The 24,887-nt window shown below is 45.0% G+C and overlaps 1 protein-coding gene across 1 annotated transcript in view; it reads right to left on the minus strand.

Moving 5' to 3' along the window:
- The window catches only part of LOC115197031 (metabotropic glutamate receptor 8-like), a 259,937-nt gene that overhangs the window by 32,252 nt on the left and 202,798 nt on the right, over window positions 1–24,887 (minus strand). Inside the window, exon 7 of the mRNA XM_029758159.1 lies at window positions 21,694–21,894. Within this exon, the coding sequence (XP_029614019.1) occupies window positions 21,694–21,894 (201 nt within the window). The remainder of the gene's footprint in view (window positions 1–21,693; window positions 21,895–24,887) is intronic.

The raw sequence follows: 24,887 nt of genomic DNA on the forward strand, positions 1-24,887 counted from the left end.
ATGGGATATGCCAAGTAGAGCTACAGGCCCAGCCTAACATTGGCAATTAGCTAATTGTTACTTTTATTTCAGTATTTCAGTGTGTATTCAATTGAGGGGACTATGTTTAATGAAGCCATAGAAGACTGTTGCTGACTGAGAGGAGGTATGTATTAATTATTTAGAATAAATTATGTATAATAAGTCTTGGTGATTCAATAGCCTAGTTAATCATTACATTACTTTTAACACACTATCTCTATGATTTGCTCAGTCTGGCTGTAACCCAGAAGTATTAGAGGCAGAGGATCTCTCTTTTGGCTGCTGCTGACAGCAACTTCCTGTAAGTTATTTACATTTTTTCATTTAACCTTTATTTAACCAGATCTTCTACATCATAATAAGTATGTCTGCATAATATTTTGTTTTAATTTTGGCAGATTAACTCTTGCTTATTTCTAAAGATGAACTCATGGTTTTGCTCCTTTTTTTGTTCTTCTCTGGAACCAGTCAGGCAACAACCCATACTGTACTGGTGGTAGGTAGCCCAGCGGCTAAGGAGTTGGACCTGAGGCAGGAGCAGTACCTGTGGCCGAAAGGTGGCCGGTTTAAATCCTGGGCCAGGCGCTGGAAAAAAGATAGTAATTGATCTGACAACTGGAGGGCTGCTGGATTTACATCCTCAAAACATTCCCCTACCATTGGGCCCTTGAGCAAGACCCTTATACCCACAACATGCTCTCCATCCAGGAGTGCTGCACTGCAACTTCAACCTGTGCTCGTCTCAACTGTATGTGTGAGGTGTGCTGTTTGGGTGGGTTGAGAACGGAGCAGTAGCCACATCTTTGTTGTTCGCTGTAACTAATGTATTGTATTGTATTGTAAAGAAGTCAGCAAGAGTAGACGTGCGTCATCATTCAAACGAACAGATGCCTCCCTGGCCACCAGTGCACATTTCCAATGACAGAAGATTAAACAAACTATGCTGGTATTATTTTGTCCATTATCTAATTGTTTATTATGTTATATTCTTAACAAAAAATATTACTATTCAATAGTGGTGGCCATAATTCATAAATGGCACCATGCAAGGTTCTACATGGAACCATTTTGGTTCAATGAAGAAGAACCTCTAGGGTTCTGATTAAAGAACCCTAAGAAAGGGTTCAATATATAACTTTTAGGGGTTCCATATATGAAGCAAGCAATAGAACCCTTTTTGGTTCTATAAGGAATCTTTTTTTCTAAGAATGTCGGACGTGTCTGGTTGATTGTGATGTCAAGAAAGCAGAGCAGCGCTTTATCACGGACAGACCTCTCCCCAACTTAGCAACCGTATCAATATGTTTGACATGTTTCTTGATATCAGTCTTGATGATTGGAAACAAGCCCCAGTCACACTGAGATAACAAATCTACAGGCGATTGAATGTCAGACACTTTTTCATGGATCCAGAATAGTGCTCTCAAGTCCTCCAGGTCCTTAGGTCCTCCATGTAATGCCTGATCCCTGTTGACAGACTGAACCTTGACATTGAAAAAACCCCACAAAAACTGTGTTCTAAGTGCTGGTATGAGAATGATAGGCCTATGGATGACAGTGGATGACAAAAGAGTGAGGGATGCGCACATTGCTCTAATGTCACGACACCGACGGATGGTGGCGCCCCTCCTCGGCCGGGCGGAGCTCGGCGGTCGTCGTCGCCGGCCTACTAGCTGCCATCGATCCTTTTTTGTTTCACTTTCTGTTGGTTAGGTCTAGGTAGGCACGCACCTGTTTTGGGTTAGTCATTAGTAGGAGGGGCTTATTTAGTTTAGCGTAGGATGTTTGTGTTTGTGCGTGATTATGTTTCTTGTCCGTTTTGTGTGCTTGAGGAACGTGTGCTGGTTTTCCTCTGCCTGTGGTTGGTTTCATTGTGTTCACCACCGCAGAAGTATTTAAGGGCTGCGTCCCTATTTTTTGGCGACCACATCTATTTTTTTGGAATAAAGAAGTGTGGTCAAGAATTCTCTGTCTCCTGCGCCTGACTCTACCTCTCCTGCTTTCTTGAGCCAGCCCTTGACAGAAATCACGCACCAAACTTGATGGAGTCAGCAGGAGCTTCAGCGCCAACCCTGTCCATGGAGGAAAGAGTTGACCAACACTCCACCCTGCTCCACCGTCTGGGGAACGCCATGGATCAGGTGTTGGCGCGCATGGAGAGCTGGGACCGAAGCGCTCTCAGCCCCCTGAACGCGGCAGGTCAACAGCCTGCGCCCCCACCAGCACCCACAGCACCCAGTACCAGTGGGGTGAAACTCGCTCCCCCCAGGGAGTACGATGGGACGGCCGCTGGGTGTAAGGGCTTCTTACTCCAGTTGGAGTTATACCTGGCGACCGTTCGTCCCTCTCCCTCGGGGGAGGAGAGCGTCAGCGTCCTCATCTCCTGTCTCACGGGTAAGGCCCTGGAATGGGCAAACGCCGGGTGGGACAGTCCGGACTCAGCCAGGGACAACTACCCAGAGTTCACCCGCCGCTTTCGGGCAGTATTCGATCATCCCCCGGAGGGGAGAGCGGCGGGTGAGCGGCTGTTTCACCTGAGGCAGGAGACGAGGAGCGCGCAGGATTTTGCTCTCGAGTTCCGGACCCTGGCCGCGGGAGCAGGGTGGAATGAGAGGGCCCTTATAGATCACTACCGTTGTAGTTTGAGGGAGGACGTCCGCCGGGAATTAGCCTGTCGGGACACGACCATCACCCTGGACCAACTGGTGGATCTGTCCATCCGACTGGACAATCTGCTGGCCGCCCGCGGACGTCCGACCCGAGCCCTGCTCATTCCACCCTCCAGCCCTCCTGCTCCCACGCCTATGGAGATAGGGGGGGGGGCAGCAGCCAGGAAGACTGGAGGGGGAATTCGCTCCTGCACCTCATGTGGTCGCAGAGGGCACACTGTGGACCGGTGCTGGAGAGACTCACCTGGGAGTCCAGAAGGCAGGCAGAGCGCTCCTTTGACACCTCAGATGAGTCAGCACCAGCCTCACCCAGAGCCCCCTGTCCGTCACATGTATGTGTCAGTGTCTTTTCCTTGTTTCTCCCCTCACTCCCGGTTTAAGGCGCTAGTCGATTCAGGCGCGGCGGGGAGTTTTATGGACCGTGGGGTCGCGGCTAAGTTAGGGAATCCCTTGGTCCAGTTGGACCAACCCTTCCCCGTGCACGCCCTAAACAGTCGACCACTAGGGTCAGGGCTGGTCAGGGAGGTCACCGTGCCACTGGTCATGGTAATGCGGGGGGGTCATGAGGAGCGGATTAGTCTTTTCCTCATTGATTCCCCAGCGTTTCCAGTGGTTCTAGGGATTCCCTGGCTAGCCACTCACAACCCTAAGATTTCGTGGGGACAGAGGGCTCTTAAGGGGTGGTCAAATGAGTGCTCGGGCAGGTGCATAGGAGTTTCCATCGGTGCGACTACGGTGGAGAGTCCAGACCAAGTCTCCACCGTGCACATTCCCTCAGAGTATGCCGATTTGGCTATCGCCTTCAGTAAAACGAAGGCGACCCAATTACCACCTCATCGACGAGGAGACTGTGCGATAAACCTCCAGGTGGGCGCTGCACTTCCTCGTAGTCACGTTTATCCCCTGTCTCAGGAAGAAACAGCGGCTATGGAAACATACGTCACTGAGTCTTTGAGGCAGGGATACATTCGGCCATCTAACTCACCCGTCTTCTCAAGCTTCTTTTTGTGAAGAAGAAGGAGGGAGGTCTGCGCCCGTGCATTGACTATAGAGGTCTAAATGCCATCACAGTGGGTTTCAGTTACCCACTACCTCTCATCGCCTCGGCGATAGAGTCATTTCACGGGGCGCGCTTCTTCATGAAATTGGATCTCAGGAGTGCATATAATCTGGTGCGTATCCGAGGAGGGGACGAGTGGAAAACGGCATTTAGTACCACATCTGGCCATTATGAGTACCTCGTCATGCCGTATGGGTTAAAGAATGCTCCCGCAGTCTTCCAATCCTTTGTGGACGAGATTCTCCGGGACCTGCTCGGTCAGGGTGTAGTGGTGTACATCGATGACATTCTGGTCTACTCCGCTACACGCGCCGAGCATGTGTCTCTGGTGCGTAAAGTGCTTGGGCGACTGATGGAGCATGACCTATACATCAAGGCTGAGAAATGTGAGTTTTCCAAACCAGCCGTCTCTTTCTTGGGGTATCGCATTTCCACATCAGGGGTAGTGATGGAATGTGACCGCATATCAGCCGTGCGTAATTGGCCGACTCCCACCACGGTGAAGGAGGTGCAGCGGTTTTTGGGATTTGCCAATTACTACCGGAGGTTTATCCGGGGCTTTGGGCCGGTGGCGGCTCCTATTACCTCACTGATGAAGGGGGGCCCGGTGCGGTTGCGGTGGTCCGCGGTGGCGGACAGGGCCTTTAGTCGTCTGAAGGTTTTGTTCACCGACGCTCCGGTGCTGGCGCACCCGGACCCCTCTTTGCCCTTCATAGTGGAGGTGGATGCGTCAGAGGCTGGGGTAGGAGCCGTGCTGTCCCAGCGCTCGGGCGCCCCCCCCAAAGTCCGCCCCTGCGCCTTCTTCTCTAGGAAGTTGAGTCCGGCGGAGCGTAACTATGATGTGGGGGACAGGGAGTTGTTGGCTGTGGTCAGAGCCCTGAAGGTGTGGAGACATTGGCTTGAGGGGGCGCGTCACCCTTTTCTCATCTGGACTGACCACCGCAATCTGGAGTACATCCGGGCGGCGAGGAGACTGAACCCGCGTCAAGCCAGGTGGGCAATGTTCTTTACTAGATTTCAGTTTAACATCTCGTATATCCCAGGTTCCCGGAAAACTAAGGCCGACGCACTGTCTCGTCTCCATGACGCCGAGGAACGGTCCACCGATCCCACTCCCATACTTCCAGCCTCCTGCCTGGTGGCACCGGTGGTCTGGGAGGTGGACGCGGACATCGAGCGGGCGTTACAGACGGAGCCTACTCCTCCGCAGTGTCCAGTGGGTCATAAGTACGTTCCGCTCGGTGTTCGCGATCGTCTGATTCGGTGGGCTCACACGCTTCCCTCCTCGGGTCACCCAGGGGTTGAGCGGACAGTGTGTGGTCTTAGTGGGAGATACTGGTGGCCCACCTTGGTGAGGGACGTGAGGCACTATGTCTCCTCCTGTTCGGTGTGCGCTCAGAGTAAGGCTCCCAGGCACCTGCCTAGAGGGAAATTACAGCCCCTCCCGGTTCCACAACGACCATGGTCCCACCTGGCGGTGGATTTCCTGACCGATCTCCCGCCGTCTCAGAGCAACACTACGATCCTGGTCGTTGTGGACCGGTTCTCTAAGTCCTGCCGTCTGCTTCCGTTACCCGGTCTTCCTACGGCCCTGCAGACCGCGGAAGCCTTATTCACCCACGTCTTCTGGCACTACGGGGTACCCGAGGGTATCGTCTCAGATCGAGGCCCCCAGTTCACGTCCCGAGTGTGGCGGGCATTTATGGAGCGACTGGGGGTTTCGGTCAGTTTGACCTCGGGGTTTCACCCCGAAAGTAATGGGCAGGTAGAAAGGGTAAACCAGGAGGTGGGCAGGTTTCTGTGGTCCTACTGCCAGGACCGGCCAGGGGAGTGGGCAAGGTTCGTGCCATGGGCCGAAATGGCTCAGAACTCTTTGCGCCACTCCTCTACCAACATGTCACCATTCCAATGTGTGTTGGGTTATCAGCCGGTCCTGGGGTCATGGCATCAGAGCCAGACGGAGGCCCCTGCGGTGGAGGAATGGGTTCAGCGCTCAAGGGAGACCTGGGACGCTGTGCAGGAATCCCTGGAACGAGCCAGGGAGCGACAAAAGGCGAGCGCTGACCGGCACCGCAGCGAGGCCCCCGTGTTCACCCCAGGGGAGAGAGTCTGGCTCTCGACCCGGAACCTGCCCCTCCGCCTGCCCTGCCGGAAGCTGGGTCCGCGGTTTGTGGGGCCATTTAAAGTCCTGAGGAGAATAAACGAGGCGTGTTACAGATTACAACTTCCTTCTTATTATCGTATTAACCCCTCGTTTCATGTGTCTCTCCTCAGGCCGGTGGTAGCTGGTCCGCTGCAGGAAAATGAGGTACGGGAGGTCCCTCCACCCCCCCTGGACATCGGGGGGGCCCCGGCGTACACAGTCCGGTCCATCTTGGACTCCAGACGCCGGGCGAGGGGCCTGCAGTACCTCGTGGACTAGGAGGGGTACGGCCCGGAGGAGAGGTGCTGGGTACCGGTGGAGGACATATTGGACCCAGCGCTCATCCGGGAGTTCCACAGCCTCCATCCAGATCGCCCTGCGCCTCGCCCTCCGGGGCGTCCTCGAGGCCGGCGTCGACGCGCAGCGGGAGCCGCGCGTCAGGGGGGGAGTACTGTCACGACACCGACGGATGGTGGCGCCCCTCCTGGGCCGGGCGGAGCTCGGCGGTCGTCGTCGCCGGCCTACTAGCTGCCATCGATCATTTTTTGTTTCACTTTCTGTTGGTTAGGTCTAGGTAGGCACGCACCTGTTTTGGGTTAGTCATTAGTAGGGGGGGTATTTAGTTTAGCGTAGGATGTCTGTGTTTGTGCGTGATTATGTTTCTTGTCCGTTTTGTGTGCTTGAGGAACGTGTGCTGGTTTTCCTCTGCCTGTGGTTGGTTTCGTTGTGTTCACCACCGCAGAAGTATTTAAGGGCTGCGTCCCTATTTTTTGGAGACCACATCTATTTTTTTGGAATAAAGAAGTATGGTCAAGAATTCTCTGTCTCCTGCGCCTGACTCTACCTCTCCTGCTTTCTTGAGCCAGCCCTTGACATCTAATTCTTCTAAATAGTTGTTTTATTGCTAATGTAAAAAATGTTGGTATACATTGCATACAGAATCTTTGCATTTAGCATGGGTGAAAATGTGTGCACCTCTCTTTCAGTGAGTTTGAAGGAAAACTAGCCAATGCATAAATCTCAAGGTAGACCTACTGGGGTGGCAACAGCAGTGTTGGAGAATGAGGGGATATGAATAGAGAAGCATGTGGAGGCGGCACAGAAATAATGTGAAATACTGCAAGGACTCTTTGTCTCGCATGTATGCACGCACACACACTTTACCTATGTCTTCAAATTGCTGTCACAGCCATGGGTATTTGTAAAGCTAAGACTGGTGATAAGAGATTTACAGGCCACATACAAGGGTTTTATGTTCAAGATCAACCTTGGTGTGGACCTTGAATTCAGCAACTCATCACAATCCAGAATGCTAAAAGCATGACTTTATGCAATGGTGGAAGGTAGCCTAGAGGTTAGAGAGGCGAGGCAGCAACCAAAGGTTTGCCAGTTTGAATACTGGGTCAGACAGGAAATATTTGGTGGGAATTGAGCTGGCAACCGGAGGGCTTCTGGTATCAAATACTAGGTGCCATTGCCTGCTGTTGTGCCCTTGAGCAAGGAACTTAATCCCCCCATAACAACTGGGATGAAGTGCAAGTCAAATTTCGGTTGGACCTTACCTGAATAAAGTGATTTTAATCTTAATCTAAGGCTAAAAAGAAGAGCTTTTGTAAAAGGAATGCGTTGACAGATGACACTGAACTGTCGGTTGGCTTGATGATCTGTAAAAAAATTAAATAACACGTACATACTGTGAATGGTATACTGTGTTGCTTCATAAATGGGTTATTGTATACAAGCACTTTCAAAACCATGGCAATCTGATTCGTGCAATCACGAGGGTACGGCAGATATACTCTTCCAGATAACACTGTATGAAAACAATATTTTTTGTTTGGTGGAAGGAGCGCTACAGCCACATTGTCAATAAAAATGATGGAAGAGTGTTATTGTACAGTAGGTCATGTAGACACTAGTAACTCTCTGACTCTGGGGACATGTCCACATTTCATGTACCTCAATGGAGGTGAATGTCCACACATATTTCATTTAATCTATTGGCAGTGCAAACAAGCTATTGCACTGCCAACATGCAATATACAATATATCCAAAATAATGGGGGAAAAATTGTTTTCAAGTGTTCCCAAAATAATGGAAACACTTGAGAAAATGAGGGATGCAAAGTATATTGAAAGCAGGTGTGGTTCCTGAGTTAATTAAGCAATTCAAATCCCATCATGCTTAGGGTCTTGTATAAAAATGTTGGGCAGGCCATTATTTTGGCTACCATGGCTATGCCCCCATAGGATGACAATGCCCCCATCCACATGGCACGACTGGTCACTGAATGGTTTGATGACCATGAAAATGATGTAAACCATATGCCATGGCCACCTCATTCACCAAATCTCAACCCAACTGAACACTTCTGGGACATTCTGGAGCGGCACCTGAGACAGTTTTTCCATCTACAAAAAAACTAATTATGAAATTTCTTGTGGAAGAATGGCGTTGCATCCCTCTGATAGCGTTTCAGACACTTGTAGAATCTATGCCAAGGTGCATTGAAGTTGTTTCTAGCTCGTGGGGGCCCAATGCCATATTAAGACACTTTATGTTGGTGTTTCCTTAATTTTGGCAGATACCTGTATGTTAACAGCCACAATTTCCCTATTAAAGTGCCAACAGTGTCATGTATCTAATGCCAGCCCTGCTGTCAGCAAATAAGGTGAGAGTAGTCATTGCCAAGAGGCTTAATGTTCTATTAATTCACCGATTGTGATTTAATAGATCCCAGACTGAAGCAACATTCTTTAGGACACTGACAGGCAGCGGGCATTAGGCATGAGAAAAAGCAGTGGGAGATTTCTAGCTTATTGAATGAATCTCCCACTATTGATTATGCCTTGGCTACACAGAGGGCTCAGGGGTGGGAGAGGAAATGTGTTGTTCATTCTGCAAAATGCTCCATAGGGTTAGCAATTTGTTTGTTTGTTCGTCTTTCCAAAGGAAAGCATGAATAATGTGATAAAGCAAAATGCACCAAAACTGCAAATTGACTTTTATCACCCTTTAGTTCAAATTCATGTAAACTAATGCAATAAATCACCCTGATGGCTATTCTGTTTTTATTTTCTCTAGTAGTCATGTTCAAAACAAGGAACAAAAGCCTTTATATTCCGTTTGTCTTATAATAGTAAATGTTAGCATTAGAAACAAATAGTCCTGTATGCTCATTCTCTATTAGCCTCTCAATGGTAATCTAAAAATAAGCGTATTCAAAAGGAAAGTTGTTGGGTTAGCAATTAGCCTCTGGCTATAGTCAAAGTCACTGTCAAAGTGTTGCTTGGCGGTGTTGCTTGACTTCCCTGTGGCTCAGTTAGTAGAGCATGGTGTTTGCAACGCCAGCATGGTGTGTGCAACGCCAGGGTTGTGGGTTCGATTCCCATGGGGGGCCAGTACAAAAATAAATAAAAAATGCATGAAATGTATGTATTCACTACTGTAAGTCGCTCTGGATAAGAGCGTCTGCTAAATGACTAAAATGTAAATGTAAGTCTGATTTGGTACATTTCAAACTCTGATTATGGATAACCTTATGCTCTGCTCACAGAAAACCAGTGTTGAAAAAACCCTCTGACGCTCATATGTGATATGTGTGTGTGTGTGTGTGTGTGTGTGTGTGTGTGTGTGTGTGTGTGTGTGTGTGTGTGTGTGTGTGTGTGTTCATATGCCACTCATACAGGTTAAATTAAGCATGGAATACACAGGCAGGAACAGATAGACAGATACAGACTATAAAATACCCAAAGGCTTCCTCCTGAAATATTTTATGTATTTCATACACTTAGGCACCCTGCAGGCTCAATCAAGTGTAGCACACACAAACACACACTGTATTCCCACATCCCTTTCCCCTCTTCTCTTGAATTTACCAATCTGCATTATTTATTAAAAGATTATCCGGCAAAACATTCATCCTACACGTAGAATTGAAAAATGCAAGCAAACATCACTTTTTCCTCTTTTTGTTTCCCTACTTCTCATTTAATTTAATGATCAAGGCACACACAAAAGATAGTGTTTCATCATACAACCCAGCAGTAACGTGGGTTTGACTGAACACAGACTTGCAATTTCAGCCCTGCGGTCATATTCATTGCTAATTCAATGTTTTTTCCCCTAAAATAACACAGTACAGTTCCACATTCATCAAGCTTGGCAGAGATATGAATCCCTTCAAGGTTTGAAGATTGTTAAAAAAATCGACTGAAGCTTTACCAGTTCTGCATGTTTGCCATGAAAAGCTAGTGAGCCTATTTCCCCGCCCCATATCATTCCCTAGCCCATTGCCTGAGAAGAAGATAACAGAATTATTCAAATCTGCCTTTCCCTCTCAGGTAGGGAGCTGGAAGGAGAGCCACTTGGAGATATATAAAATCTTTCCCGGCTGAGTTATTACAATTTTGAGGCAGATCAAGACAAAGCGTGCCTAACAGGATACAAAACAGTCTGGTGTTAGTTTAAGGACTGAGAAATATTCCCAAATTGGAGGTAGGGCCTTTGTGCTGAAAGGATGGGCCACATTCTTGATTTTTTTGTTGTTGTCTTTCTACCTTTGTATGTGTGTCTACAGTAAAATACAGACAGTTGGCTAGGGTTGAATAGTGCACATAGATGAAATAACTGACTCATTCAGCACTATGAGTATAAAGAAATCCATTTCAAAACCTTCCACAGAGTATGGGGAGATATGCGAAGTGTGTATTATTTCTTTCTACCTTTATCTAAGCAGGTCCATCTCACCACACGCTTGGAAAAGGATATCAACCTTGGAAATCTATGCAGAAATAATAGACAAGAGATGAAGGTGTACCGGCTTTATCTAGCCTCTCATCAAACCCATTTAATACGTACTTTGGTGTAGAATTACAAAAGTACTGGGCCAACATTAAATTAATCACACTGTTATCTCACACCACTGAACACGCACTGTCTTCAGCTCTGCATGTGTTCCAAGCTGGAGAGATAAGAGAGACATATAGACGACTGTATCTGAGTTGTACCTGTGAATCAACAATCTAGCACACGTGACAAAAACACAATAGCAGGAGAAAGCCACTCCTACCTGCCCAATAGTTACTGTATAATCCAGTAACTATGTAGTATTAAGTAATGGCATCAGAGTGTGTTCTTAGCTTACAAACAATAAGTACCTTGCAAATAATACAATGTTTCCATAGAGGAGTTGAATAATGGAACACCCAATACTGTCCATGGTAGGGATTTAAATAAAATACATTAAAATACAACAATTGATAATGAAATAAACTACAGGGGCCTCCCGAGTGGCACAGTGGTCTAAGGCATGACTCAACCTTCGCCTCCCGAGCCCATTGGGGAGTTGCAGCGATGAGACAAGATTGACATTGGGAAGAAAAATAGCAAAATAAATAAATAAACTAAAACTACACTATACCATTCAAGATACGGAATGTTGTAAAATAATTTGTATTTTACTTTCTATTCATAGTATTCATAAATGTATAAAAGACAGCATTAGAAAAAAAGGATAATTATTGAAATGATGCATCTTGAAATATAAGGAACTGGAACACAGAAGTACTTCAAACTGGAAATTAGGTAGTAATCAACATAGTAGGGTTAAAAACACAGTAAACAGAGGACATAGAAGGCACAGTATGTGGGTATGTGATGGTGTATTATGATGGAAGTTGGGGTGTGCGTTTCTGTGTTTGGAAAAGTGTGGAGTTAAGTGAATGAAAAAGAAAAATGGTTGCAAATGTCAGAGATATGAATTATAAATATTATTTATTTATTTATTGTCCTATCATGATGGAACGGTCCCCAACCGTATACCCTAGACACCCACCTGAGTGACCCACACCCTAATGATAAGTCTTTATCTGTTTTATAGGCCTACTGCAAGTAGCCCAAACACAGCCAAGACAGAAAGATAAATGCGGTCAGAGACCCACTAAAGCAGCACTGCCCGCTCAGGAGTCTGAGCCTGCCTGGCAGGGTTGGTCCAACAAAGCCAAAGCCCCCAGATGGGTGAGCATAATATACAAGGAGTTTCTCGAAGCTCCTAATGAGAACCTTGATGACCTTGTACCTAGCCGGTGGGAATTTCCGTGGGGTGCCCCCACCCAGGTAGTGGCAGTGCTGGCAACACTAGCTGCAGTGACCCATGGGAATAGGGCTCACACTCGGACAATTAGAGAAGGGTCAAATTATTGTGGCCCTGGTGCCACAAAATAATCAAAAGGTCTGACTGCACAGAAATGCTTGGGAAAATGTTTACAATGGGGGACCAGAGTGTGTATGTTTCAGTGTGGGGGTGGGTTGTAATGGGAGCTCCATCAGCTAGGACTTGACATTGGTTTATAAAATCTCCCCATTCTTGCTCAATTTTGCATGCCTTTTCAAACAGCTAAAACTGTATATGCATTCGCACATCAAGTCTTCTCTTGAGTTGGGCTTGGGGAATTCAAGGCACACTTGATCAGCATGGCTACCACAGCATTCTGCAGTGATACGCCATCCCATCTGGTTTGCGCTTAGTAGAAATATCATTTGTTTTTCAACAGGACAATGACCAAACACATCTCCAGGCTGTGTAAGGGCTATTTGACCAATAAGGAGAGTGATGGAGTGCTGCATCAGATGACCTGGCCTCCACAATCACCCGACCCCAACCCAATTGAGATGGTTTTGGATGAGTTGGACCGCAGAGTGAAGGAAAAGCAGCCAACAAGTGCTCAGCATGTGTGGGAACTCCTTCAAGACTGTTGGAAAGCATTCCAGGTGAAGCTGGTTGAAAGAATGCCAAGAGTGTGCAAAGCTGTCATAAAGGGTGGCTATTTTGAAAAATATAAAATATATTTTGATTTGTTTAACACTTTTTTGGTTACTACATGAGTCCATATGTGTTAAATCATGAATATCCTGGATTTATTGGAACTTGGATATATGGATGATTAAATATCCTGACCTAGTGAGATATACATGGCGGAGGTTCAGTCAATCTAATCGTCTTGACTACTTTCTTCTGTCATTCTCTCTGGCACCAAAAGTTAAAAAAAAACTGTTGATGGGGACAGAAAGTGGTCAGACCATCAAATAATTGGCATATACATTACTCTTACAGAATTTCCACGTTGGCGAGGATATTAGAAATTTAATCAAAGCCTATTGGATGACAACTTGTTTTTAACCAGGACAGAAAAATTCACAACTGACTTTTTCCCCGACATAATATAGGTACAGCAGATCTCCTTATTGTATGGGACATGTGCCTTTATAGGCCATGCAATTCAATAATCATCTTCAGCAATTCAGGTCAAAATAATTCATATTAACAAAGGAAATAGAGGGACTAAGTACAGATAGATAAAAATAAAAACCATACCACAGAGGCACAGAATACGTTAAAGGAAAAACAAACTTAGTCAAGAAAGATCAAGCGTTACATCGTGTCTGGACACAGCCCTTAGCCATGGTATATTGGCCATATATCACAAACCCCAGAGGTGCCTTATTGCTATCATAAACTGGTTAACAATGTAATTAGAGCAGTAAGAATAAACGTTTTGTCATACCCGTGGTATAATAAATAAACGGAACATAATACAAAACAAGAAACTCAAACAGCAAACAGATATGAAACTGAAACAGAAGCAATGACCTTTATTTAACCAGGTAGGCTAGTTGAGAACAGGTTCTCATTTGCAACTGCGACCTGGCCAAGATAAAGCATAGCAATTCGACACATACAACAACACAGAGTTACACATGGAATAAACAAAACATACAGTCAATAAAACAGTAGAACCAGGGGTGAAAATCTGATATCAACTTTGGAGGGGACAATAACATAAAATTTTCTCAAGAGCAATTTCTGAGGGGGACACCAAAAGTAGTGCTGTAACACATAGCCTACATTGTAATATGGTAAATGTATATTGAGGAACCAAAGAAATAAGGTGTTTGCCTAACTACCGGTACCCAAAACTACACAACTAATCACAACAGCAATACCATTGCCTTTAACAAATCTTAGTTCAGTCACCAGTGTAAGTTGAGAGTGGGGGGTATCCATGGCATTTTCCAATTATGTTCCTATTTTACAAGTCAAAAAAATTGAGAACCTTTCATAATGTTGCCAAACAAAGACTCAACAAACTTACCTGAGACTCCCTGTCTCTGCCAGTCTGTCCCTGCCTATCTGTCCCCAGCTCTGCTGTCTGTGTGCCATCTGTTGCCTGCTCTGCCTAATGACATCATTGTGAAACATTTTCATTAGCATTTCACTTCTTTCTTATGAACATTTTATCAACTAGTCTTTGAGATATTAGGCTACTAGGGTTCTTACTTTGCGTTTTGGTGTACTGAAAAATACTCTGATGTCTGTCTTTTTTCTGCCATTTTTCTACCTGGCTGGCTACACACACACACACAGTGTGTAGGTTATTTACAGTAGGAGATGGGCTTCTATCCTATCTGGGCTTCGATCTTAAAGGTAGCTAGCAAATGTGAAACGGATTGCAGTGACAAGAGTTGACAGCTGTATGAGTTCACCATTTACACAACATATGCTGCAACCTTTTGTAATTTTAACCGTTTGTTTCATATTGTTTGGCTTCGAACAATAGCTGAATTTGCAAAGCTAGCGAGCACAAATTCCATTTCAGTGGTGTTTGCTATAATCTTTGCTGCCCGGGTTAAATAAAGGTGAAATAAAATAAATAAATAAAAGTTCCCTTGCGACAATTTAGCTTTTGCAACGAGACCATTAAATATATTTAAGACGATGGTAGAAGAGAGTGTAGTTCTGTTCAGTTTGGGCTTCAGTTTATCGCTAACCTTATCACAGGGACTTTGAAGCAACATTGCTGATCTTGGAATAAATTGACGATAGCAAAGATTCCATCTTTGACGACGACACATAAATGGAATAGGTACTAGCTAGCTTAATAGTTAATATTTGCGCGCTAGCTCTGCAAATTCAGCTAGTGTGTGTGTGAACCCTGCCAACATAAAACAAAACATTGCTATGGCGTGATTGACTGGATTAACCTCATGTCAGTAACGTGCATTGAGTGCCTTTCAGACAGTAGATACGGACCCTCTGTTACCTTGCCAACTAAGGAACTGGCAGTGGATCAAACCATTGTGAGGCCATGGGTGGGGGGTCGCAATCTTTTGAAACTTAAAAAAGCGCTATTAAGTGTCTATAATCAGCACAATTGCTTTCATTGCGTATTATTAATATTATTTAAATTACATAGTTATGTTTACAGTGATATATTGGGGGGGACAAATCATATTTTTCCTAGGATGGGGGGGTTGTGTACCCCCCGTCAGTGGGCAGCTGGGAGGAGGTGCTCTTATTCTCCATGGACATTACAGTGTCCCAGAACTTTGAGTTAGAACTACAGGATGCAAACTACAGGATGCAAATTTCTGTTTCAAACAGCTAGCCTTAGCTTTTCTAACTGCCTGTGTATATTTGCTCCTAACTTCCCTGAAAAGTTGCATATCTCGGGGGCTATTCGATGCTAATGCAGAATGCCACAGGATGTTTTTGTAGTGGTCAAGGGCAGACAGGTCTGGAGTGAACCAAGGACTATACCTATTCCTAGTTCTACATTTTTTGAGTATGGCATGCTTATTTAAGATGGTGAGGAAGACACTTAAAGAATAGACAGGCATCATCTACTGACGGGATGAGGTCAACGTCATTCCAGGATACCCCGGCCAGGTCGATTAGAAAGGCCTACTCGCAGAAGTGTTTTAGGGAGCGTTTGACAGTGATGAGGGGTGATTGTTTGGTCGCAGACCCATTACGGACGCAGGCAATGAGGCAGTGATCGCTGAGATCTTGATTGAAAACAGCAGAGGTGTATTTGGAGGGCGAGTTAGTTAGGATGACATCTATGAGGGTGACTGTGTTTACAGATTTGGGGTTGTACCTGGTAGTTTCATTGATAATTTGTGTGAGATTGAGGGCATCAAGCTTAGATTGTAGGATGGCCAGGGAATTAAGCGTGTCCCAGTTTAGGTCACCTAGTAGCACGAGCTCAGAAGATAGATGGGGGCAATCAATTCACATATGGTATCGAGGGCACAGCTGGGGGCAGAGGGAGGTCTATAGCAAGCGGTAACAGTGAGAGAATTGTTTCTGGAAAGGTTAATTTTTAGAAGTAGAAGCTCGAATTGTTTGGGTACACACTTGGATAGTAATACAGAACTCTGCAGGCTATCTTTGCAGTAGATTGCAACACCGCCCCCTTTGGCAGTTCTATCTTGGCAGAAAATGTTATAGTTAGCGATGGAGATTTCAGGGTTTTTGGTGGTTTTCCTAAGCCAGGATTCAGACACAGCTAAGACATCCGGGTTGGCAGAGTGTGCTAAAGCAGTGAGTAAAAAAAACTTAGGGAGTAGGCTTCTAATGTTAACATGCATGAAACCAAGGCTTTTACGGTTACAGAAGTCAACAAATGAGAGCACCTGGGGAGAGAGAGTGGAGCTAGGCACTGCAGGACCTGGATTAACCTCCACATCACCAGAGGAGAAGTAGGATAAGGGTACGGCTAAAGGCTATACGAACTGGCCTTCTAGCACTTTCGGAACAGAGAGTAAAAGGAGCAGATTTCTGGGCACGATAGCATAGATTCAAGGCATAGTGTACAGACAAAGGTAAGGTAGGATGTGAGTACATTGGAGATAAACCTAGGCATTGAGTAATGATGAGAGAGATATAGTCTCTAGAGATGTTTAAACCAGGTGATGTCATCGCATATTTAGGAGGTGGAACAACATGGTTGGTTTAGGCATATTGAGCAGGGCTAGAGGCTCTACAGTGAAATAAGACAGTAATCACTAACCAGGAGAGTAATGGACGATATTAGAGAGAGGCATGCGTAGCCAAGTGAACATATGGGTCCAGTGAGTGGTTAGGCTGACTGGGGACACGGAGATTCAGACAGTTAGCAGGCCGGGGCTAAACAAGCTAGCAGTTAGCAGACTGGGGCTGGCAAGCTAGCAGTTAGCAGACCGGGTTAGCAAGCAAGCAGTTGGCAGACCGGGGCTAGCAGTTAGCAGACCGGGCATGCAAGCTAGCAGTTAGCAGACCGGGGCAAGCAAGCTAGCAGTTACAGACCGGTGCTAGAAAGTTAGCCTTTGGGGGACATCGCGATGGGGGTAAGTCTGTTTTTGCCTCTTCGTGCGGTGACTTCGATAGACCAGTCGTGGAACTAGTAGGGTTCCAAGTAGCTAGTAGGCCGCGGTTAGCAGAATGGGCCTTCAGCGGACGTCGCGCCTGAGGGGCCTGTTGGAATCCTCGGGCAGATTATGTCAGTATTCCAGTCGTAGAGGATCGGCGGGGTTCCGTGCCCCATACCAGCAGTAGAAGGGGTCCGGATATTGTAACCTAGGAGTGGGCTTCGGTGGTAGCACAGGAGCCCTGGCCAGGCTAGCTTCAGGCTAATTGGTGCTTGCTCCGGGATGGAAACGCTAGCCAGAAGTAGTCACCCGGGATTGCGGTTAGCTAGTTGCGAAGATCCAGATGAAAATTTTAAGAGTTTGCAGTAGGAATCCGGGGATATGGGGAAATAATAATAATAATAGGTCATTTATGCTCTGGTTTGAGTCACGTTGTTCGAACTGGCGAGAGCTTTCCGAGCTAAAGGTTAGCTGATGACTGCGAGCAATGGTTTGCTGACTAATAGCTGGTAGGTAGTTAGCTGGCTAGCTTCAGTTGAGGGATTCCAGATCCGAAGTAAATAGAAATACTTTAGAAAACAAAAAACAGATCCACGCCACATTGGGTGAGGCGGGTTGCAGGAGAGTATTTAGAAGTTGAGGTTTAGGAAAATATTTTAAAAAGATGTGCGAAGAAAAAGATGTAAAAAGATATATACAAGGGACACGACAGGACAAAGACGTCTGACTGCTACGCCATCTTGGATTATATATAGGGAAGGTAATCAAGGAGGTGATGGAATCCAGGTAAGTCTGATGACGCGCAGGTGCGTGTAATGATGGTGACAGGCGTGCGCCATAACGAGCAGTCTGGTGACCTAGAGGCCGGAGAGGGAGCACACGTGACATTTATTCTCCTCCATCTCCACTAACCAAAGTTAATTGTAAGGATTTTTCAAATCAAATCAAAGTTTGTCATGTGCGTCGAATACAACAGGTGTAGACCTTACAGTGAAATACTTACTTACAGGCTCTAACCAACAGTGCAATTTCCCCCAAAAAGGTATTAGGTGAACAATAGGTAAGTAAAGAAATAAAAACAACAGTAAAAAGACAGTGAAAAATAACAGTAGCGAGGCTATATACACAGTAGCGAGGCTATAACAGTAGCGAGGCTATATACAGACACTGGTTAGTCGTGCTGATTGAGGTAGTATGTACATGTAGATGTACATATGGTTAAAGTGACTATGCATATATGATGAACAGACAGTAGCAGTAGCGTAAAAGAGGGGTTGGAAGGTGGCGGGTGGCGGGACACAATGCAGATAGGCCTGAGAGGGATCACACGTGACATTTAGTCTCCTCCATCTCCACTCTGACAAATCAATTGTAAATTTCGGTGTTCCTCAAGGTTCCGTTTTAGGACCACTATTGTTTTCACTATATATTTTACCTCTTGGGGATGTCATAAAACATAATGTTAAATTTCACTGCTATGCGGACGACACACAGCTGTACATTTCAATGAAACATGGTGAAGCCCCAAAATTGCCCCAGCTAGAAGCCTGTGTTTCAGATATAAAGAAGTGGATGGCTGCAAACTTTCTACTTTTAAACTCGGACAAAACAGAGATGCTTGTTCTAGGTCCCAAGAAACAAAGAGATCTTCTGTTGAATCTGACAATTAATCTGGATGGTTGTACAGTCGTCTCAAATAAAACTGTGAAGGACCTCGGCGTTACTCTGGACCCTGATCTCTCTTTTGAAGAACATATCAAGACTGTTTCAAGGACAGCTTTTTTCCATCTACGTCACATTGCAAAAATCAGAAACTTTCTGTTCACAAATGATGCAGAAAAATGAATCCATGCTTTTGTTACTTCTAGGCTGGACTACTGCAATGCTCTACTTTCCAGCTACCCGGATAAAGCACTAAACAAACTTCAGTTAGTGCTAAATACGGCTGCTAGAATCCTGACTAGAACCAAAAAATGTGATCATATTACTCCAGTGCTAGCCTCCCTACACTGGCTTCCTGTTAAGGCAAGGGCTGATTTCAAGGTTTTACTGCTAACCTACAAAGCATTACATGGGCTTGCTCCTACCTATCTTTCCGATTTGGTCCTGCCGTACATACCTACACGTACGCTACGGTCACAAGACGCAGGCCTCCTAATTGTCCCTAGAATTTCTAAGCAAACGGCTGGAGGTAGGGCTTTCTCCTATAGAGCTAAATTTTTATGGAATGGTCTGCCTACCCATGTGAGAGACGCAGACTCAGTCTCAACCTTTAAGTCTTTACTGAAGACTTCTCTTCAGTAGGTCCTATGATTAAGTATAGTCTGGCTCAGGAGTGTGAAGGTGAATGGAAAGGCTGGAGCAACGAACCGCCCTTGCTGTCTCTGCCTTGCCGGTTCCCCTCTCTCCACTGGGATTCTCTGCCTCTAACCCTATTACAGGGGCTGAGTCACTGGCTTACTGGTGTTCTTCCATGCCGTCCATGGGAGGGGTGCGTCACTTGAGTGGGTTGAGTCACTGACGGGGTCTTCCTGTCTGGGTTGGCGCCCCCCTCCTTGGGTTGTGCCGTGGCGGAGATCTTTGTGGGCTATACTCGGCCTTGTCTTAGGACGGTAAGTTGGTGGTTGGAGACATCCCTCTAGTGGTGTGGGGGCTGTGCTTTGGCAAAGTGGGGCGGGGTTATATCCTGCCTGTTTGGCCCTGTCCGGGGGTATCATCGGATGGGGCCACAGTGTCTTCTGATCCCTCCTGTCTCAGCCTCCAGTATTTATGCTGCAGTAGTTTGTGTCAGGGGGCTAGGGTCAGTCTGTTACATCTGGAGTATTTCTCTTGTCTTATCCGGTGTCCTGTGTGAATTTAAATATGCTCTCTCTAATTCTCTCTTTCTTTCTTTCTCTCGGAGGACCTGAGCCCTAGGACCATGCCTCAGGACTACCTGGCATGATGACTCCTTGCTGTCCCCAGTCCACCTGGCCGTGCTGCTGCTCCAGTTTCAACTGTTCTGCCTGCGGTAATGGAACCCTGACCTGTTCACCGGACGTGCTTGTTGCACCCTCGACAACTACTATGATTATTATTATTATTTGACCATGCTGGTCATTTATGAACATTTTAACATCTTGACCATGTTCTGTTATAATATCCACCCAGCACAGCCAGAAGAGGACTGGCCACCCCTCATAGCCTGGTTCCTCTCTAGGTTTCTTCCTAGGTTTTGGCCTTTCTAGGGAGTTTTTCCTAGGGAGTTTTTCCTAGCCACCGTGCTTCTTTCACATGCATTGCTTGCTGTTTGGGGTTTTAGGCTGGGTTTCTGTACAGCACTTTGAGATATCAGCTGATGTACGATGGGCTATATAAATAAATTTGATTTGAGTCCGGTTAGCCAATGTGCGGGGGTACTGGTTGGTCAGGCTAATTGAGGTAGTATGTACATGAATGTATGGTTAAAGTGACTATGCATATATGATAAACAGAGAGTAGCAGCACCGTTTTTTTATTTTAATAATGTAAAATTAACAGCTATACAGAAAGACTCATGTGAAGTGCAAATTACAGAGGTTTAACTTCTTGATGCAATTGAAGCATTTATGTCTGGGAAAACTCCAGGGCAGGATGGCATACCAGTGGAGGTATACCAAACCTTTTTTGGTGTACTCAGAGGACCGTTATTAGCATGTTTTAACCACTCCTATAAAATGGTAGATTATCAGATACTCAACAAGGTCTGATTTCATTATTACTGAAACAGGAGCAAAGTGGTGAATATAAAGCTCCAGTCCATAAAAAAATTGGAGGCCCCTTACACTTCAGTGTTGTGATGCAAAAAGTCTAGCAAAATGCATAGCGCATAGAATTAAAGCGGTATTGTCAGATATTATTCATCCTAATCAGACAGGCTTTTTAAATGGACAAAACATTGTAGATAATATAAGTACTGGAATCAATATAACACTATGAAAAATCTTGGAAGCCTGCCTGACATTGAAAAGGTTTTTGATCAAGTATGACTGGAATTTATATGTACAGTGCATTCGGAAAGTATTGTTACATGGCAGCCTTATTTTAAAATTGATTTTAAAAAACATCCCTCATCAATCTATACCCAAGATGAGAGGAGAAAGTAAAGGAGCAAACGCATCAGTCAGTAATAGAAGATACTGTATGGAGAGTAAGGAGTGAGGAAGAGGAGGATGAAAGGGGTAGAAAAAGATGAACTGATCGGGGGGTGGGTTAAATGAGTGACGGCCAGAAAAAGAGAGTAAAGGGGAAGGTGGAGGGTGAACGGAGAAGAACAGAGGAGGAAAGTGTATGTTATTACAGAAATTAAGAGGTCAAGGCTAAGAAATAAATTAATGAATGGGTGCTTAAGGAAGAGGAATTGCAGTAATATCGAAGAAGTGTCTATGGAGGTACTGCATAACCACGATGAAGTGGAAACAAAGGAGGGCAATAATGGAAATGTGGAGAGAGTTACATAATAATCATAGTGTGATGAGGAAGAATGAAAACGTTTTTAAAAAGTTGAAAAACTGAAATGAAATAGGTGAACAAGTGTATGACATGCAAATGGCTGAGGAGGTATTATGATGATGTAGAAAAGAGTCCTTACCATTGAAGTTTACTGCCCGAATGAAGGTCAGTAGTTCCTTGCCGTCAATGTTGTACATGCGTGGGCACAGGCCTGTGTTCCCTGAGCAGAGCTCACGGTGCATGCGGTGTAGGGCTTGGGCCATGGCATAAACCGCGTCCATCACAAACTGTACCTTCCCCTCCTGTTCATAGGTTGAGTCACGACCCACCTTCTCCAGTCCTGGACAAGAGGAGAAAAACACCAACATAAATTCCACTGGTCAATAGACAGTCATGTTGTTGACTGTCAATTCCCAAGTATTCGCACTTGTACCTAGTAGGTGTAAATTGAAGAGTAAGGCAGTCAATACTTAAGACTCTCACATTCGTGATCTACTCAATATGAATATCCCTGACTTTTTCACACAGTCCTGGTGTAAATGATTACATCTCACAATGGAAAACAACATCTCACAATATATACAGTACATCTCACCATGGCCACAACACCAACCTCTGTAATTTGTTCTAATTAGAACAATCGTATATATAACTTGTTTTGTACACAATGAGAAAATTAAATACATCTAAATATTGCTCCAGCATTGATCAAAGTTCAGAATGCTTATATTCTTGACCTGACTGGGTTCTAATAGCACCTGCCTCTTTGCCAATGAGTGGAATCACGAACAGTGATTTGTTATGTTCGCTTGCTTCCTCCAGATTTGCCGCACAAATTTGCCTTTTAGCAGCACATTCACCACTCTCTCGAATGGCTAACTCCGCCCTCTAGCGGCACAGGCTGGTGGCCTGAGATGTGAAACGAACTAAACCAAACTCGTAGTCAGGTCACAAGAGAAAAAGACAAAACTAGACACGCTGCTGACAGTGTGGTTGCAAGATGTAGGACAAAAAGCAAATTTAAAACTGTCCCCCGACACCTGCCGTGTATACAGACATTCCACAAACAAACAAAAAGCGACTTGGAAAATGAGTGCACAACTGGTAGTCGCTTATACAGTTGAAGTTGGAAGTTTACATACACCTCAGCCAAATACTTTTAAACTCAGTTTCACAATTCCTGACATTTAATCATAGTAAAAATTCCCTGTCTTAGCTCAGTTAAGATCAGCACTTTATTTTAAGAATGTGAAATGTCAGAATAATAGTAGAATGTTTATTTCAGCTTTTGTTTCTTTCATCACATTCACAGTGGGTCAGAAGTTTCCATACACTCAATTAGTATTTCGTAGCATTGCCTTTAAATTGTTGAACTTGGGTCAAATGTTTTGAGTAGCCTTCCACAAGCTTCCCACAATAAGTTGGGTGAATTTTGGCCCATTCCTCCTGACAGAGCTGGTGTAACAGACAGGTTTGTAGGCCTCCTTGCTCGTACATGCTTTTTTAGTTCTGTCCACATAAGTTCTATAGGATTGAGGTCAGGGCTTTGTGATGGGCACTCGAATACCTTGACTTTGTTGTCCTTAAGCCATTTTGCCACAACTTTGCAAGTATGCTTGGGGTCATTGTCCATTTGGAAGACCCATTTGCGACCAAGCTTTAACTTCCTGACTGATGTCTTGAGATGTTGCGTCAATATATCCACAACATAGATGGCACAAAATGCCATTTATTTTGTGAAGTGCACCAGTCCCTCCTGCAGCAAAGCACCCCCACAAGATGATGCTGCCACCCCCGTACTTCATGGTTGGGATGGTGTTCTTCGGCTTGCAAAGCTCCCCCTTTTTCTCCAAACATAACGATGGTCATTATGACCAAACAGTTATATTTTTGTTTCATCAGACCAGAGGACATTTCTCCAAAAAGTACAATCTTTGTCCCCATGTGCAGTTGCAAACCGTAGTCTGGCTTTTTTATGGCGGTTTCGGAGCAGTGGCTTCTTCCTTGCTGAGCAGCCTTTCAGGTTATGTTGATATAGGACTCGTTTTACTGTGGATATAGATACTTTTGTACCCGTTTCCTCCAGCATCTTCACAAGGTTCTTTGCTGTTGTTCTGGGATTGATTTGCAATTCTCGCACCAAAGTACGTTCATCTCTAGGGGACAGAACACGTCTCCTTCCTGAGCGGTATGATGGCTGCGTGGTCCATTGGTGCTTATACTTGCGTACTATTGTTTGTACAGATGAACGTGGTACCTTCAGGGATTTGGAAATTGCTCCCAAGGATGAACCAGACTTGTGGAGGTCTACAATTATTATTTTTATGCCTTTGCTGATTTCTTTTGATTTTCCCATGATGTCAAGCAGAGGCACTGAGTTTGAAGGTAGGCCTTGAAATAAATCCGCAGGTACACCTCCAATTGACTCAAATTATGTCAATTAGCCTATCAGAAGCTTCTAAAGCCATGACATCATTTTCTGGAATATTCCAAGCTGTTTAAAGGCACAGTCAACTTAGAATATGTAAACAACTGACCCACTGGAATTGTGATACAGTGAATTATAAGTGAAATAATCTTGCAGGTAACAATTGCTGGAAAAATTACTTGTGTCATGCACAATGTAGATGTCCTAACCGACTTGCCAAAACTATAGTTTGTTAAGAAGACATTTTTGGCGTGGTTGAAAAACGAGTTTTAATGACTCCAACCTAACTACATGTAAACTTCCGACTTCAACTGAAGATAAATATCTTTGCTTTACAGAGAGTAGGATACTGGGATAGACAGTGATGTGGAGCTCAGTGGTGAGGCTGAGGCAGGCTGCAATGCATGCAGTAGGAAGCAGAGGAGACAGAGAGGTTAGTACAGTTTTTCCCAAACTTGGGGTAGAGGACCCATATGGGTCCCCTGAGAAAATCTAATCAAGTTGTCAATCAAGTTTTGAACTTCCAAAAATAATATATGTTTCAATATGAACATCTCGACATGGCTTACAGTTCCTACAGAGTATTCACACCCCTTGAATTAGTCCACATTTTGTTGTTACAAAGTGGGATTTAAATTGATTTGTCATTTTTTTTGTCAACGATGTACACAAAATACTCTAATGTCAAAGTGGAAGATTTTATTTTTTTTAACAATTAACGGAAAACAAAACACTAATACATCTTGGTTAGATAAGTATTCAACCCCCTGAGTCTGTAATGGTCGATGCTGGAGACAAGAAGCAAGTACAGGGAGTGAACATTTAATTAGCACGGACATAGGACAAGAGAGCATCTGGACCTAAACACATTATTTTTTTTATTTAACTTGGCAAGTCCGTTAAAA

Source organism: Salmo trutta, chromosome 7 (genome assembly GCF_901001165.1).
Source record: "Salmo trutta chromosome 7, fSalTru1.1, whole genome shotgun sequence".
Lineage (NCBI taxonomy): Eukaryota > Metazoa > Chordata > Actinopteri > Salmoniformes > Salmonidae > Salmo > Salmo trutta.